The sequence below is a fragment of the Mobula hypostoma genome, chromosome 19 (assembly GCF_963921235.1).
Source record: "Mobula hypostoma chromosome 19, sMobHyp1.1, whole genome shotgun sequence".
Lineage (NCBI taxonomy): Eukaryota > Metazoa > Chordata > Chondrichthyes > Myliobatiformes > Myliobatidae > Mobula > Mobula hypostoma.
This window is the reverse complement of record NC_086115.1, coordinates 35,822,584-35,835,802: the sequence shown is the minus strand read 5'-3', so window position 1 is coordinate 35,835,802 and position 13,219 is coordinate 35,822,584. Positions and strand designations below refer to the sequence as shown.

At 38.3% G+C, this 13,219-nt stretch overlaps 1 protein-coding gene across 3 annotated transcripts in view; it reads right to left on the bottom strand.

Annotated features, from left to right (window-relative positions):
• Positions 1-13,219, bottom strand: part of hectd2 (HECT domain containing 2) — a 136,140-nt gene that overhangs the window by 17,721 nt on the left and 105,200 nt on the right. For all 3 annotated transcript variants that reach the window (XM_063071179.1, XM_063071180.1, XM_063071181.1), the window contains 4 exons: positions 10,802-10,960; positions 8,284-8,358; positions 6,486-6,573; positions 5,975-6,081 (listed from right to left, as the gene is read on the bottom strand). In XM_063071179.1, coding sequence (XP_062927249.1) covers positions 5,975-6,081; positions 6,486-6,573; positions 8,284-8,358; positions 10,802-10,960 — 429 coding nt within the window. The remainder of the gene's footprint in view (positions 1-5,974; positions 6,082-6,485; positions 6,574-8,283; positions 8,359-10,801; positions 10,961-13,219) is intronic.

Genomic DNA, 13,219 nt, shown 5'->3' with positions numbered 1-13,219 from the left:
TTTCCTAAGTTTCATAATAATATTATAAATCATAGCCGATGCACCTTTCTGACATGGATTAAGGTTAATTATCGAATCTAAAATATATATAGGAGGAAGCATTGGAAAGGAAGAAAGTATAGTACTTAGGAAATTTCTAACTTGTAAATATCTAAAAAAATGTATTCTTGATAAGTTATATTTATTAGATAATTGTTCAAAAGACATAAGGGAACCATCTAAAAATAAATCCAAAAACCGTAAAATACCCTTAGTCTTCCAAGTTTGAAAAGCGCGATCCGTAAAAGAGGGAGGAAAAAATATGTTGCCTAAAATAGGAATCGCTAACCCGAATTGATTAAGATCAAAAAATTTTCTGAATTGAAACCAAATGCGCAAAGCATATTTAACTATCGGGTTAGAGACCTGCTTAAGGCGTTTCGAATCAAAAGGAAGAGAGGAACCTAAAATAGAACCAAGTGTATAACCCTGAACAGATTGTAATTCCAATGCTACCCATTTAGGAATAGATAGTATGTCCCGGTCAAGTAACCAAAATTTCATATGTCGAATATTAATAGCCCAATAATAAAATCTAAAGTTAGGTAATGCTAAACCTCCATCTCTCTTAGCTTTCTGTAAATGTATTTTACCCAGTCTCGGATTCTTATTCTGCCAAATAAATGAAGAAATTTTAGAGTCAACTTTATCAAAAAAAGATTTAGGAACGAAAATTGGTAATGCCTGAAACACATATAAAAATTTTGGCAAAAAAAACATCTTAACTGCATTAATACGACCAATCAAAGTTAAATATAAGGGAAACCATTTAGATGAAAGTTGAGTAATATGGTCTATTAATGGTAAAAAGTTAGTCTTAAATAAATCTTTATGTTTACAAGTAATTTTAATCCCAAGATATGAAAAGTAATTATTAATCAATTTAAATGGAAATTTATAATATAAGGGAAGATGTTTATTAATCGGAAAAAGTTCACTCTTACTAAGATTTAATTTATAACCTGAGAAAAGACCAAATTGTGCTAATAACTCTAAAACAGCAGGAATGGATCTCTCAGGATTAGAAATATATAAAAGTAAATCATCAGCATAGAGTGATAATTTATGGGACTTTAATCCCCGAGTTATCCCAGTAATATTTGAAGATTCTCGAATAGCAATTGCAAGAGGTTCTAATGCAATATCAAATAATAGGGGACTAAGAGGACAGCCTTGTCGAGTACCACGAAAGAGAGGAAAAAAAGGTGAGTTTAAGGAGTTAGTACGAACCGAGGCTACAGGGGAGTGATATAACAGTTTAATCCAGGATATAAATTTCAAGCTAAAATTAAACATTTCAAGCACCTTAAATAAATAAGGCCATTCTACTCTATCAAAAGCTTTCTCGGCATCTAAAGAAATAACACACTCAGGAACATTTTGTGAGGGAGTATAAACGATATTTAACAATGTACGAATATTATAAAAAGAGTAACGACCTTTAATAAAACCCGTTTGGTCTTCCGAAATAATAGAAGGAAGTACTTTTTCTAGTCTATTTGCTAATAACTTAGAAAAAACTTTAGAATCAACATTTAATAAAGATATTGGTCTATAAGATGCACATTGAGCAGGGTCTTTATCCTTCTTTAGTATTAAAGAAATTGATGCTCTATTAAAAGATTCCGGAAGTTTACCAAGTTTCAAAGAAGCCTCAAAAACCTTATAGAGCCAAGGAATCAATAAAGAAGCAAAACATTTATAAAATTCAACGGTAAACCCATCAGGGCCAGGAGCTTTCCCCAGATTCATAGAAAAAATAACATTCTTAATCTCATCCATTGTAATGGAAGTATCTAATAAAGAAGACATATCCTGTGAAATCTGAGGGAAGTCTAACTTATCTAAAAAATCATTCATATATTTAGAATCTCGAGGAGACTCTGATTGATATAAAGAAGAATAAAAATCACAAAAGGTTTGATTAATCCCCACATGATCCAATATCAATCGATCATTTTGGTTATAAATCTGATTGATTTGAGATTTAACATAATTAGATTTCAATTGATTAGCCAGCAGCTTGCCAATTTTATCACTGTGAACATAAAAATCACTTCTTGTTTTCTTTAATTGGTTTACAATCGAGGACGAGAGTAGTAAACTGTGTTCCATTTGAAGTTCAGTTCTTTGTTTGTATAGCTCCTCAGAAGGAGCCATAACATATTTCTTATCAATTTCTTTAATCTTGTCCACAATTGCCATCTCCTCCTGCTTCTGTTTCTTCCTCAAAGCAACGGAATACGAAATAATCTGACCCCGAATATAGGCTTTAAAAGTGTCCCAAAGAGTGTTAACCGAAATATCTTCTGTATGGTTAATTGTAAAAAAAAGCTCAATCTGTTCATTCATAAAATTAACAAAGTCCGAGTCCTGAAGCAACAGCGAATTAAAACGCCATTGTCTATTGTTTGGTATATTGGCCATAATTTTAATAGAAAGCTTAAGTGGAGCATGATCCGAAATGGTTATAGAATCATAATCACATTTAATCACTGAAGGAATGAGACGAGAATCAATGAAAAAATAATCAATTCTTGAATAGGAATGATGAACATGTGAAAAGAAGGAAAAATCTTTTTCCTGAGGATGCAGAAAACGCCAAATGTCCGTCGACCCAGAATCAGAAAGGAAAAAATTAATCAAATTTGCAGATTTATTAGGTAAAGTCCGTAAAGAAGCCGAACGGTCCAAAGCTGGAGATAAACAGGTATTAAGATCTCCGCCCCAAATCAATGAAAACTCGTTCAAATTCGGAAACTGATCAAACAATGATTTATAAAATTCCGGACAATCCATATTAGGAGCATAAACATTAACCAAAACTACTTTTTTATTAAATAGTAAACCACTAACCAGTAAAAATCTACCATTCGGATCAGAGATAATATCCTGTTGTATAAAAGTAACTGAGGAGTCTATAAAAATAGAGACGCCTCGAATCTTAGCATTGGAGTTCGAATGAAATTGTTGTCCCTTCCAGAATTTGAAAAAACGTAGTCTGTCCCCCCTCCGTACATGGGTCTCTTGTAAAAATAAAATTTGTGCTTTAAGTCTCCGGAACACTTTAAAAACTTTTTTCCTTTTAATAGGATGATTAAGACCATTAGTATTCCAGGAGACAAAATTAATAATAGACTCCATAAATCCTAAAGTCAACCCATAACAAGGAGGATTGACAATAGGCGCGACCCACAAACCCGGAGAGGAAACAGAACATACAAAAGATACCGGGGAAAAGGACGCAACCAATACTTCAATAATGTATATAGCCTGATCCACTCTCTAAGCTCATTTGCTTTGTTCATAATAGTCCTTACATTAAAATAGACACACCTCAAACCATCGGTCTGAGCACGTCCCTTCTTTATCACCTGCCTATCCTCCCTCTCGTACTACAAACTTTCTTTATTTGTAAGCCAACCACCTCTTCCTCCTTCTCTTCAGTTTGGTTCCCACCCTCCAGCAATTCGAGATTAAACTCTTCACAACCGCCCTAGCCAACCTCTCCGCCAGGATATTGGTCCCCCTGGGATTCAAGTGCAACCATCCTTTTTGTACAGGTCACACTGCCCCAAACGAGGTCCCAATGATCCAGAAATCTGAATCCCTGCCCCCTGCTCCAATCCCTGAGCCACACATTTATCCTCCACCTCACTCTATTCCTATACTCACTGTCATGTGGCACAGGCAGTAATCCTGAGATTACTACCTTTGTGGTCCTGCTTCTCAACTTCCTTCCTAAATCCCTGTAGTCTGTGTTCAGCACCTCCTCCCTTTTCCTACCTACGTCGTTGGTACAAACATACCGCGACCTCTGGCTGTTCTCCTTTCCACTTCAGGATATCATGGACATGATCAGAAACATCCCGGCACCTGGGAGGCAAACTACCATCCCTGTTTCTTTCCTGCGTCCACAGAATTGCCTGTCTGACCCCCTAACCATAGAGCCCCCTATCACTGCTGCCTTCTCTTCCTTTCCCTACTCTTTTGAGCCAAAGGGCCAGACTCTGTGCCAGAGGGGCGGCCACTGTTGCTTCCGCCAGATAGGTGGCCTCCCCCCCCACCCCCCAACAGTACTCAAACAGGAGTACTTATTGTTAAGGGGGACAGCCACAGGGGTACTCTCTAGTATCTGACTCTTGCCGTTCCCTCTCCTGACTGTTACCCACTTACCTGTCTCCCCAGGCCCCGGTGTGACTACCTGTCTATAGCTCCTCTCCGTCACCTCCTTACTCTCCCTAACCAGATGAAGGTCGTTGAGCTGCATCTCCAGTTCCCTAATTTGGTCCCTGAGGAGCTGCAGTTCAACATACCTGGTGCAGATGTGGCCGTCCAGGAGGCTGGGAGTCTCCAAGACTTCCCACATCTAACACCCAGCACAGAACACCAGCCCCACACACATACTTCCTGTCTCTCTTTTCACAGTCAACCTACCTCGCCTCGACTTGTTATTGCCTGAGCTCCGTTAAGCCAAAGCCCTTCTACTCTGTCTATGTCTCCTCTGTCGCCCGCTCCTCCGCTACCCGCTCTATAAAGCTGTCTTCTTTTTAAACTCTTCTTGCTGTTCTAACTGGCTGACATCCACGCGCTTGGCACAGTCGTGCCTCGATCAAAGGCATGCACCTTCCTCTATAAGACAGAAAATTAGACATCTCTGGAAACTTTCCAAATTTCAAGTTTGAAGTAAGTTTATTATCAAAATACATATATGTCTACTCTGAGATTCACTTTCTTGCAGACATTCATTATAGAAGAAATAAAACAGAATCAATTAAAACGAAACACCAAGACCGACAAACAACCAATGTGCAGAAGAAGACAAACCGCAAATGGGGGTGGGGGGTGGGGGAGAGGAGAGTAAATAAATAAATAAATAAATAATCAATCGCTCAATAAATCAAATAATTGAAACTGAGAGCAGAGTTGTAGAGTTCTTGAGAGTCAGTCCATAGATTCTGGAATCAGATCCGTGTGGGGGTGAGTGAAGTTATCCACACTGGTTCAGGAGCCTGATGGCTGAAGGATAATAACTGTTCCTTTACCTTGTGGTGTGGGACCTAAGGCTTCTATACCTCCTGCCTGATGGCGTTAGTGAGAAGAGAGCATGGCCTGGATGGTGGGGGTCCTAGATGTTGGATGATGCTTTCCTTAGGCAGCACTCCATGTAGAATTGGTGTCCAGGCTCCATTTACCCATACACAGTCTCCCCACTAGTGGCTGTGCAGTGGATGTGACCTTGAATTCCAGATTAGAGCCTTCATGTTACCGCTTTTAAAGAAACTTCCGTTTCATTAGCAATTTCCACTACGTAGCAACACCATGATCATTCTGATCACTTTGTACTACAATGTATTTTGTGATCTAATTGTGTTTTTCTTGTAAAATACATATAACTAAGTGTTTAAATAGTTTTTTGTGAATGCTGCTTATGTGCCTGTAGTGCTGCTTTAAGTAAGTTTTTCATGATACCCTGCCCGTATATGTACTTATGAGAATAAACTCAGCTTTGATTTTGAATGTACATACAATGATGTAAAAAGTAAATGTTCTTAAAGCTTTCTTTTGTATAGAGATTGTATTCAACATAACAAACATATTAACATTTAAAATTAAGTCTTAAAAATAGCATCTGAAGAAAATTGGTTCAATTTGATATATATTCTAGACTTGAAATTCACCTGGAACCAAGAAATATTAACAAATAGATGGCATTGAAAAATGGGATTCAAAGAGAAATAGGGAACATCTTATGCTTTGACAGGACGATAATGTTTAATACAAAGGAAGGTATTAAGATGCATCCCAGTTAAGACTGCCTGTCTCTTGAAATCAATCCCCATGCTACCCCAAACTTAAGTTAATCAAACAAAGCCCAAGCAATAAAAAAGACTTTTGCTTCTAACAAAAATCTGCTTGGAAAGTCATTACTTACCATTAAGGCATTAGAGGCACACACACTGTGAAAACCATAATAAAATGCTGCAAACTGCTGGTATATGGACTTGTTGAGAAGGAAATCCACATAAAGATGTACATATTCTGTAAAATATAAATTAGTATTATGCACGAAACAGAGTTGAATCCTTTTTTTTAATCTTTTATCAACTTTGCATTAGAAAGTTTCTCCAACGGTATTACTACTCAATTGTAAACTTTATGCTTAATTGCACAGCCAAAGCCTTTTTAAAATAACCGTATCAGTTTTTCACACACTATCGACAGCAGAATATTCTGACTGAAAGCAAGGAAACACCAGCAACTCAGATAAGTCATGTTCTTGCAAAGATTGTTGAAAATTAATCATAAGAAAAACTTAAAATAAATTGAGTAAATCAGTATAAAAACTTCCCAATGCTTTAACCCATACAGTGTGTCAGTACATAAACTAGGCAATTATTTACAAGATAATGTAAAACTTAACTGTAGAACAAGAACTCACTTGCCTTGCCTGTTCTGATTCGTTACAAGGATTTTGTCTCCACCTGCTTTTAGGTTGTATGATTTAACTGTTCCAAACTCTTCTTGAAATACCTGAAATCAATAACGGATGAAACAATGAACTAGATGTGTACAAATAAACTGTTTTAATTCGTACTAGTATCTTTTCTGTAATAGCACGGGCTCTTCTCTTGTTAAGCAGCCTCATGTGCGGCAATTTAATGCCTTCTGAAAATCCAAATAAACACCATCCACTGACTCTCTTTTGTCTATCCTGTTTGTTATTTCCTCAAACAATTCCAACAGATTTGCTAGGTAAGATTTCCCCTCAAGAAAGCTATTCTTACTCTGGCTACCTTGTCATGTGTTTCCGATACACAGAAACCTCATTCTTAATAATGGACTCTGGTGCCTTCCCAACCACTGAGGTCAGACTAACTGGCCTATAATTTCCTTCCTTCTGCCTCCCTCTCTTCTTATAGAGTGGAGTGACATTTGAAATTTTCCAGTCCTCTGGAACCATTCCAGAACTTAGTGATTATTGAAAGATCATTACTAATGCCTCCACAATCTCTTCAGCCACCTCTTTCAGAACCCTGTGGTGTAGTCCATCTGGTCCAAGTGACTTACCTACCTTCAGACCTCTCAGCTTCCCAAGCACCTTCTCCTTAGTAATAGCAGTTATCTTTTCTTCCACCTGACACTATGGAATTCCTGACATTCTGCTAGCATCCTCCACAGTGAAGACTGACGCAAAGTACTTATTAATTGTCTGCCATTTCCTTGTAGTCATTTTTCAGCGGTCCAATATCCACTCTCACCTCTCTTTTCTCCTTATATATCTGAAACATGGACAATGTAATGATTGCTCTCAGGGATAGAGGGGTTTATAGCCCTGGTCTGATTAGGAGAGTTGGGGTCGAAAATATAACCATTGAGTGAAGAATGAAGGTAACAAATAAGGATTAGTCTGAAAGTGAGTGGTAGGTAGAAAAGAGGCTGATTGTACAAAATGAATTTGAAAATCACATTATTATGGTAATCCGAAGGAAATGGGGGAATTGGGGACCAGGTCTGATGTGTGGTCAACCGAGCCAAGTAGGGGCAGGATCAGAACTTTCAGTGAGGTTGGGGTGAAGGAAATCATGGGGTCAGGGGTAACAAACCATGGAAATAGTCAGGGTCAGAAGAGAAGAAATGTGGAGACAATGATAAGAAATTTACTTATTGAGCACATATCCTAGCCCAATGATGTCCTGAGAGTGGCCTAATAACACGTGCACCAGATCAATAAGGATCAGTTTCTTCTTCTAAGTAGCAAGAAAATGATGGCTAGGGAGCAATGTCATCCTGCTCACCCCAGCATGGAGAAAGTCAGGGTGGAGTTACTAAAATGACAGTCAGTGCCACAGTTGAATTTCCAAAGTAGTGCAAAACTAGCAATAGATACTACTTTGAAAATTCAAATGTGCATTGACTATCATTTGGAAAATAAACATTAATTTTCTGTTGCACTACATTGAAAAAGGATTATGTAATCTAAATTCAAAACAATTCAGAATGATAAATTCTTAATTGCTGTTGCGCTCAGAATGAAGTCCCAGTTTGCTCTACATTTAATATGAACACATTATGAGTACCAGCAGGATCAATAAAAATACTGATCACAGAACACTGGTTTTCAAATGCAATTAACCAATATCCTCTCATTAGGATTCACACAATTCATGAATTCAAAATTTTCTACAGAATTACCAAATTATTTTGTAATTAAGGTAGAATTTGATCAAATTAGAAACCTACTTGAAATGTGGAGCCAAAGTCTTCCTCAACATTGCCTTCATAATTGATAAGTGCCAGAAGTCCATCAGCTAAAGACTTAAAATGATATATTAAAGTGTTAATTCATTTCAGAATGATTAAACTATACTATTCCCTGTCACTCCACTGTGACACTAGAACACTTTAATCCCCCATTCCCTTTGGATTGCCACGTTATTCTGATTTTCAACATCCTTTCATACAATGTTTTTGTCATTCTATTCCCTAGCTCCCCCTCACTTTCACACAAAGCTTTTTTTAAACTTAAGAAAACTAGGAAGTTATTTCACAATGAGCCAATAAGATACTTTGCCACTTCATTCTGGATCTGAATTACTGTGAATTACCCACTTGCATTCACCTGATCTGGATACTGAGAACTGGCTAAATTGAGCCATCTGGCATAAGAGATCTCCTGTGAATTGGTCAGACTGTTAGCGTCAGCTAGGCCTCAGGGGTCATGTCTTGTGACCCGACCTTGAAAAGGCGTTTAAGTTCTTTTTGAACACCTCTGATGATTAAAAACATTATAAAATGCAGTAACATATCTTTGTTTAATGAAAAAAATAATGAATTTAATAAAAATTAATAAATAAATGCACTTAATGTGTTGTAAGTAAAGATTATCAAGTTGATGTAACATTTAAAGAACTAGGTTTGCCAGTTAACCACACTAGCCATTTCACTGAGGATCAGTAACCCTTCACCAAATGCAAAATGATTGTGGGCCCCTCATCTCTGTATACTAGTATCTTGCTGTTGGAACCACTGGTATGTCAACAATGGAGTCAGAGGTCAGATGCACTGTCTTCCTCTGTATTTCCAGCTTTTCCATTTCAATGTAAAGTCATGGAAGTCGGAGACAAGGACAAGGTGAGTGACTGACAGAACTATCTGTCAGAAGTGAGCGTTTTCTGTTCTTTCCATGATATATGTTCCCATACTAAGTCCATCTGGTGACTTCAGGAGCCATTCCCTTTCAAGTATCAGCCTAACTAGTCATTCAATTTGAAACCCAATGTTTAATGCTCCATTTCTTTGTTCATAGGAACACTCCTGTTCACTTTTGCACTGAATTCACTCATCAATTTTCCATCTTCTTTGCCTCTGCAGTTTCATTTACATTGAGGTCTTTTTATTGGTTAACATCTTTACAAGGAGCTGTTTTATATAAAAAAAATCATCAAACCAAATTGGCCTAAGGTGTACCTGTGTGATTAGACAGTTCTGAAATGAGACAATGAACAAAGAAACTTTGATATATAGTAACCACTGTGTGGAGAGTGGAAGCTCCTGATATCCAGACAACATTTGCTTATATTAAAAAAATGAGGAAAGTATTGATAGCGTCTAGCCCCTGAGAGTCTGAGTCTGTGAATAGTTTGCAATTTAAAGAGATGAGAAGAAGAATAGGTCATGGGGTAGAGAGAATCGAAGGAGAGAAAGAAAATTGATCAAGGGCAATTAGTTACTTTTTCAAAATTAGTTTCCAATATGCACTTTGCATAAATAGTGCAATGCAAGCACCAAGTAATATATATTCCCACTGTTAGTTTAAATTAAATGTCTGATCTGCAAAGAAAATTAAAAGCTAAAAACACAAATGCTGGATATTTGAAGAAGAAACAAGAAATGTTGGAAAGGTTACTGCAAGTCAGGCAGCATCATGGAAAAGGGAAACTGAGTTTCCTTAACACAGAGATTCTGCAGATGCTGGAAATTCAGAGGGACAAACACAAAATGCTGGAGGAACTCAGCAAGTCAGGCAGCATGTGTGGAAGGGAATAAACATCAATATTTCAGGCTGAGACCCTTCTCCTGCATTTCCTCCACCGTCTTGCGTGTGTTGCCTATGTTCCCTTGAACTATTACTGAAACCTTCCTTCTGCCTCGTTCTACAGATGTTGAGGTTTTGCTACGTTCTCTATTATGAGGTTTACAAAATTGTTTCCATGAAAAAATGCTCCCATAATGGGTGGTTATTTTATCACATTATCTTCTTGTTGGTAAAGCTTGATAATGATGCAAATAATTTATCTAAATTCATTGTTCCAATTATGCTCCAAGAAAGCAATCAATGAAATAATTAAAGAATTTCTGTACAGCAGCAGTTCCCAAGCTGGGGTCCATGGACACCTTGGTTAATGGTGGGGTTCATTGCATAAAAAAGGATGGGAACCCCTGCTCGATAGTAATGAGAGAAGGCATAACTTGTTACAATTGTAGAAATGATCATACCTGTTACTGTTTTAGTTACCACAGAACTACACGGCTTTGACACAGACACTTACAGGAAAAACAGACCTCCTTTCTCTGACTGACATGTCTTCTCTGTACATTTGGAGAACTCTTGTGACCCAAAACAGCTCATTATAAAGGATAATGTAGTGAGATAATTAGACATTTAGCAGTAGCTTGTGTGAGTGTCTGACAAAAATAATCTTGAACTTTATGATGTAGTGAGATAAACTTGAACTGTGGATTCCTCAGGGACACTTACAGGCATAAGCTGGTGCAGGTCATCAAGTGTAAGCGTTGCTATGCCAACGGCAGTATTCTGATCACATGGAGCAACAGGAGGGCTCAGTAGTTTTTTATAGCAGCATGGTGGAAACCGAACATCCAACGTAATGCCATTATACAGAGCTAGACCCATCAACTACAGAAATGTTAAGGTAAAAGATAATGTTTTCTCCAAAAGAAGTCAACAAATAAAAAAATTCTAAGAACTATTTATTATCTGAAGGAATGGCACTTTATAATTTTAATCTCTCCCTTTCTGGATTTATTGTAGTTAAATGACTTTGCAAGAACATAAATTTCATTGTTAAAAAAAAGTCCTCAGGTCCTCACATTGTTGAAAATCAGACCCAATTATCTATAGCAAGTCTAACTGGTTTCAGCAGGAGAAATTATAACTTATTGCAATTATATCATACTCTCCTGCTTTTGGGACAGCAAAGAAAAAAGTAAAGAAAAGTCCATGCCAGAAGCTTGGGTGAATCACAGCTGATGCTGTGGCTCTTTGCCACCAATTATTTTTTACTGATATACTCTACCACTGAAATGATGTGTGATTAACTCAGAATATTTTGCAGAAAACTTCTGGACCATTGCACTGAAAAACTAGAACTTGTATTTCATAGTTAACCCCTCCGCAGCTGTGTGTCTAATGATAGGGAGGTCATCAACTACTCTGCTGCAGAGAGTTTAGTTAACAAAGGCCCTTAATTAGTTATAACAGGTTAATTGTTAGAGTGGTTTCTTCTTCCTTCAGTTCACAGACATCGGCACACGTGTTAATAACAGCAGGGGCAACAAGGGCGTATGGTACACTGTAAGCAAATGGAAAAACAGGGTAATTCATCTGCCAATTAGATTAAAGGATTTAGAAGTAACTGGAGGAAAGTGGAAGAGGGAGCGAAAGAATAGATAAAAGGCGGTCATCATCATTAAGTGCTGTATCATAAGACGTGGACGATCGTGGTCTTGATAAAAGTAGGTGGACAAAAAGGCAAAGATGAAAAGGAAGAAACAAATATTAATATTTTATACACAGTTGAACAATTTATAACACTATAAAAAAGGTGACTGGACAATTGATTACTTGACGTCACTTCTTACTGCAAGTTTAATAGAACGATAATGAGAAACTGCATCAAATTCACAAGAAGGATAATACAAGAAGAAAACGACTAAGTGATGAGTCAGCCACTTGCAGAGGTTCAGAAGTAGCAGGCTTTGCTTCCCTGCTACATGAATTAGCTGTAGTTACAGTATGCAACTCTTATCCATTGTTAATTTTCAGAAAATTACGTAACTAGGCTCAAAGTTAGATCTGCAGTAATAGGAAAACTACAAAATGAAGTACCACTCCTGAAGAAAGGAACATTTGAGAACTGTGGCACACTGGAACAGCTAAACGCTGGCAACAAGAAGCATCAGCCTAATTCTCTCCAACTCCAACTAGTTGCATTTGTTCAGGGGAAAAAATATGTTTTTCACATTAAGCTGCAAAGATTTTCTGCAATGCAGCATGTCTCCACCCACAGTTCATTTGTGAAATCTGTCCTCTTCCTAATCTATCCTCCATACCATCACCTTCCTTGTAGTGTCCTTTCCCCATACTGTCCTCCAATATGCCCCTGTCCACTCCATCCCCCTGTATACACTGTCCCAATACCACTTCACCCCCTCTGCAATCTGTCCCATAACTCCATCCCCTTTCCATTCTGTTCCCTCCACAATCTGTCTCCCACTCTTTCCCAGCCATCGTTCATTTCTGGCCTTTCCCCAAGTCCTGCAACCGCCCTTTAAGCTCCCCTCTCAATTCCATTCCCCATCCCTTTCTGTCACCCACCCTGTTCCCTCCCCACTTTGCCCCTCTTCTCACACAGGTGCCACTCCAGCTCCTTGCCCACTCTTTCCCCTCCCTACTTCTATCCCGTGTTTCGTCTGTTCTTAGCACATATCCCATTTATCCTCATGATCTCCACCATCCTATTGTGATTGTGACTCTCACTCACTACAGCAGATCATGGCCTCACCCTTTTCTCCTATAGCCAATTATGGTTTCCTCACATTCTAACCCTATAGATCAGCGAGATCCCAATTTCATCCACGCTGATACACCATCTCTTCCCCTACTAGTTAAAACCCAACCTTTCTCCTCCCACTCCTACCCTTGGACCCCCCCCCCCCCCCATGACTTGCAATCCATGTCTGTTCCCCATTGCACTACAATGGAAGAGAACTGTTTGGAGAAGGGCACAGCAGATGGAGTTTCGTGAGCAGCAGGTTTTCGCAATAGTGGACCCCAGAGAAAGATAGGGTCATCAGGCTGTTGTGGGTCCAGTGTTGGCCTTCCAGACAACAAAGATTACACTTTCTGCACGCAAATGACTGAAATTTCAGAGGT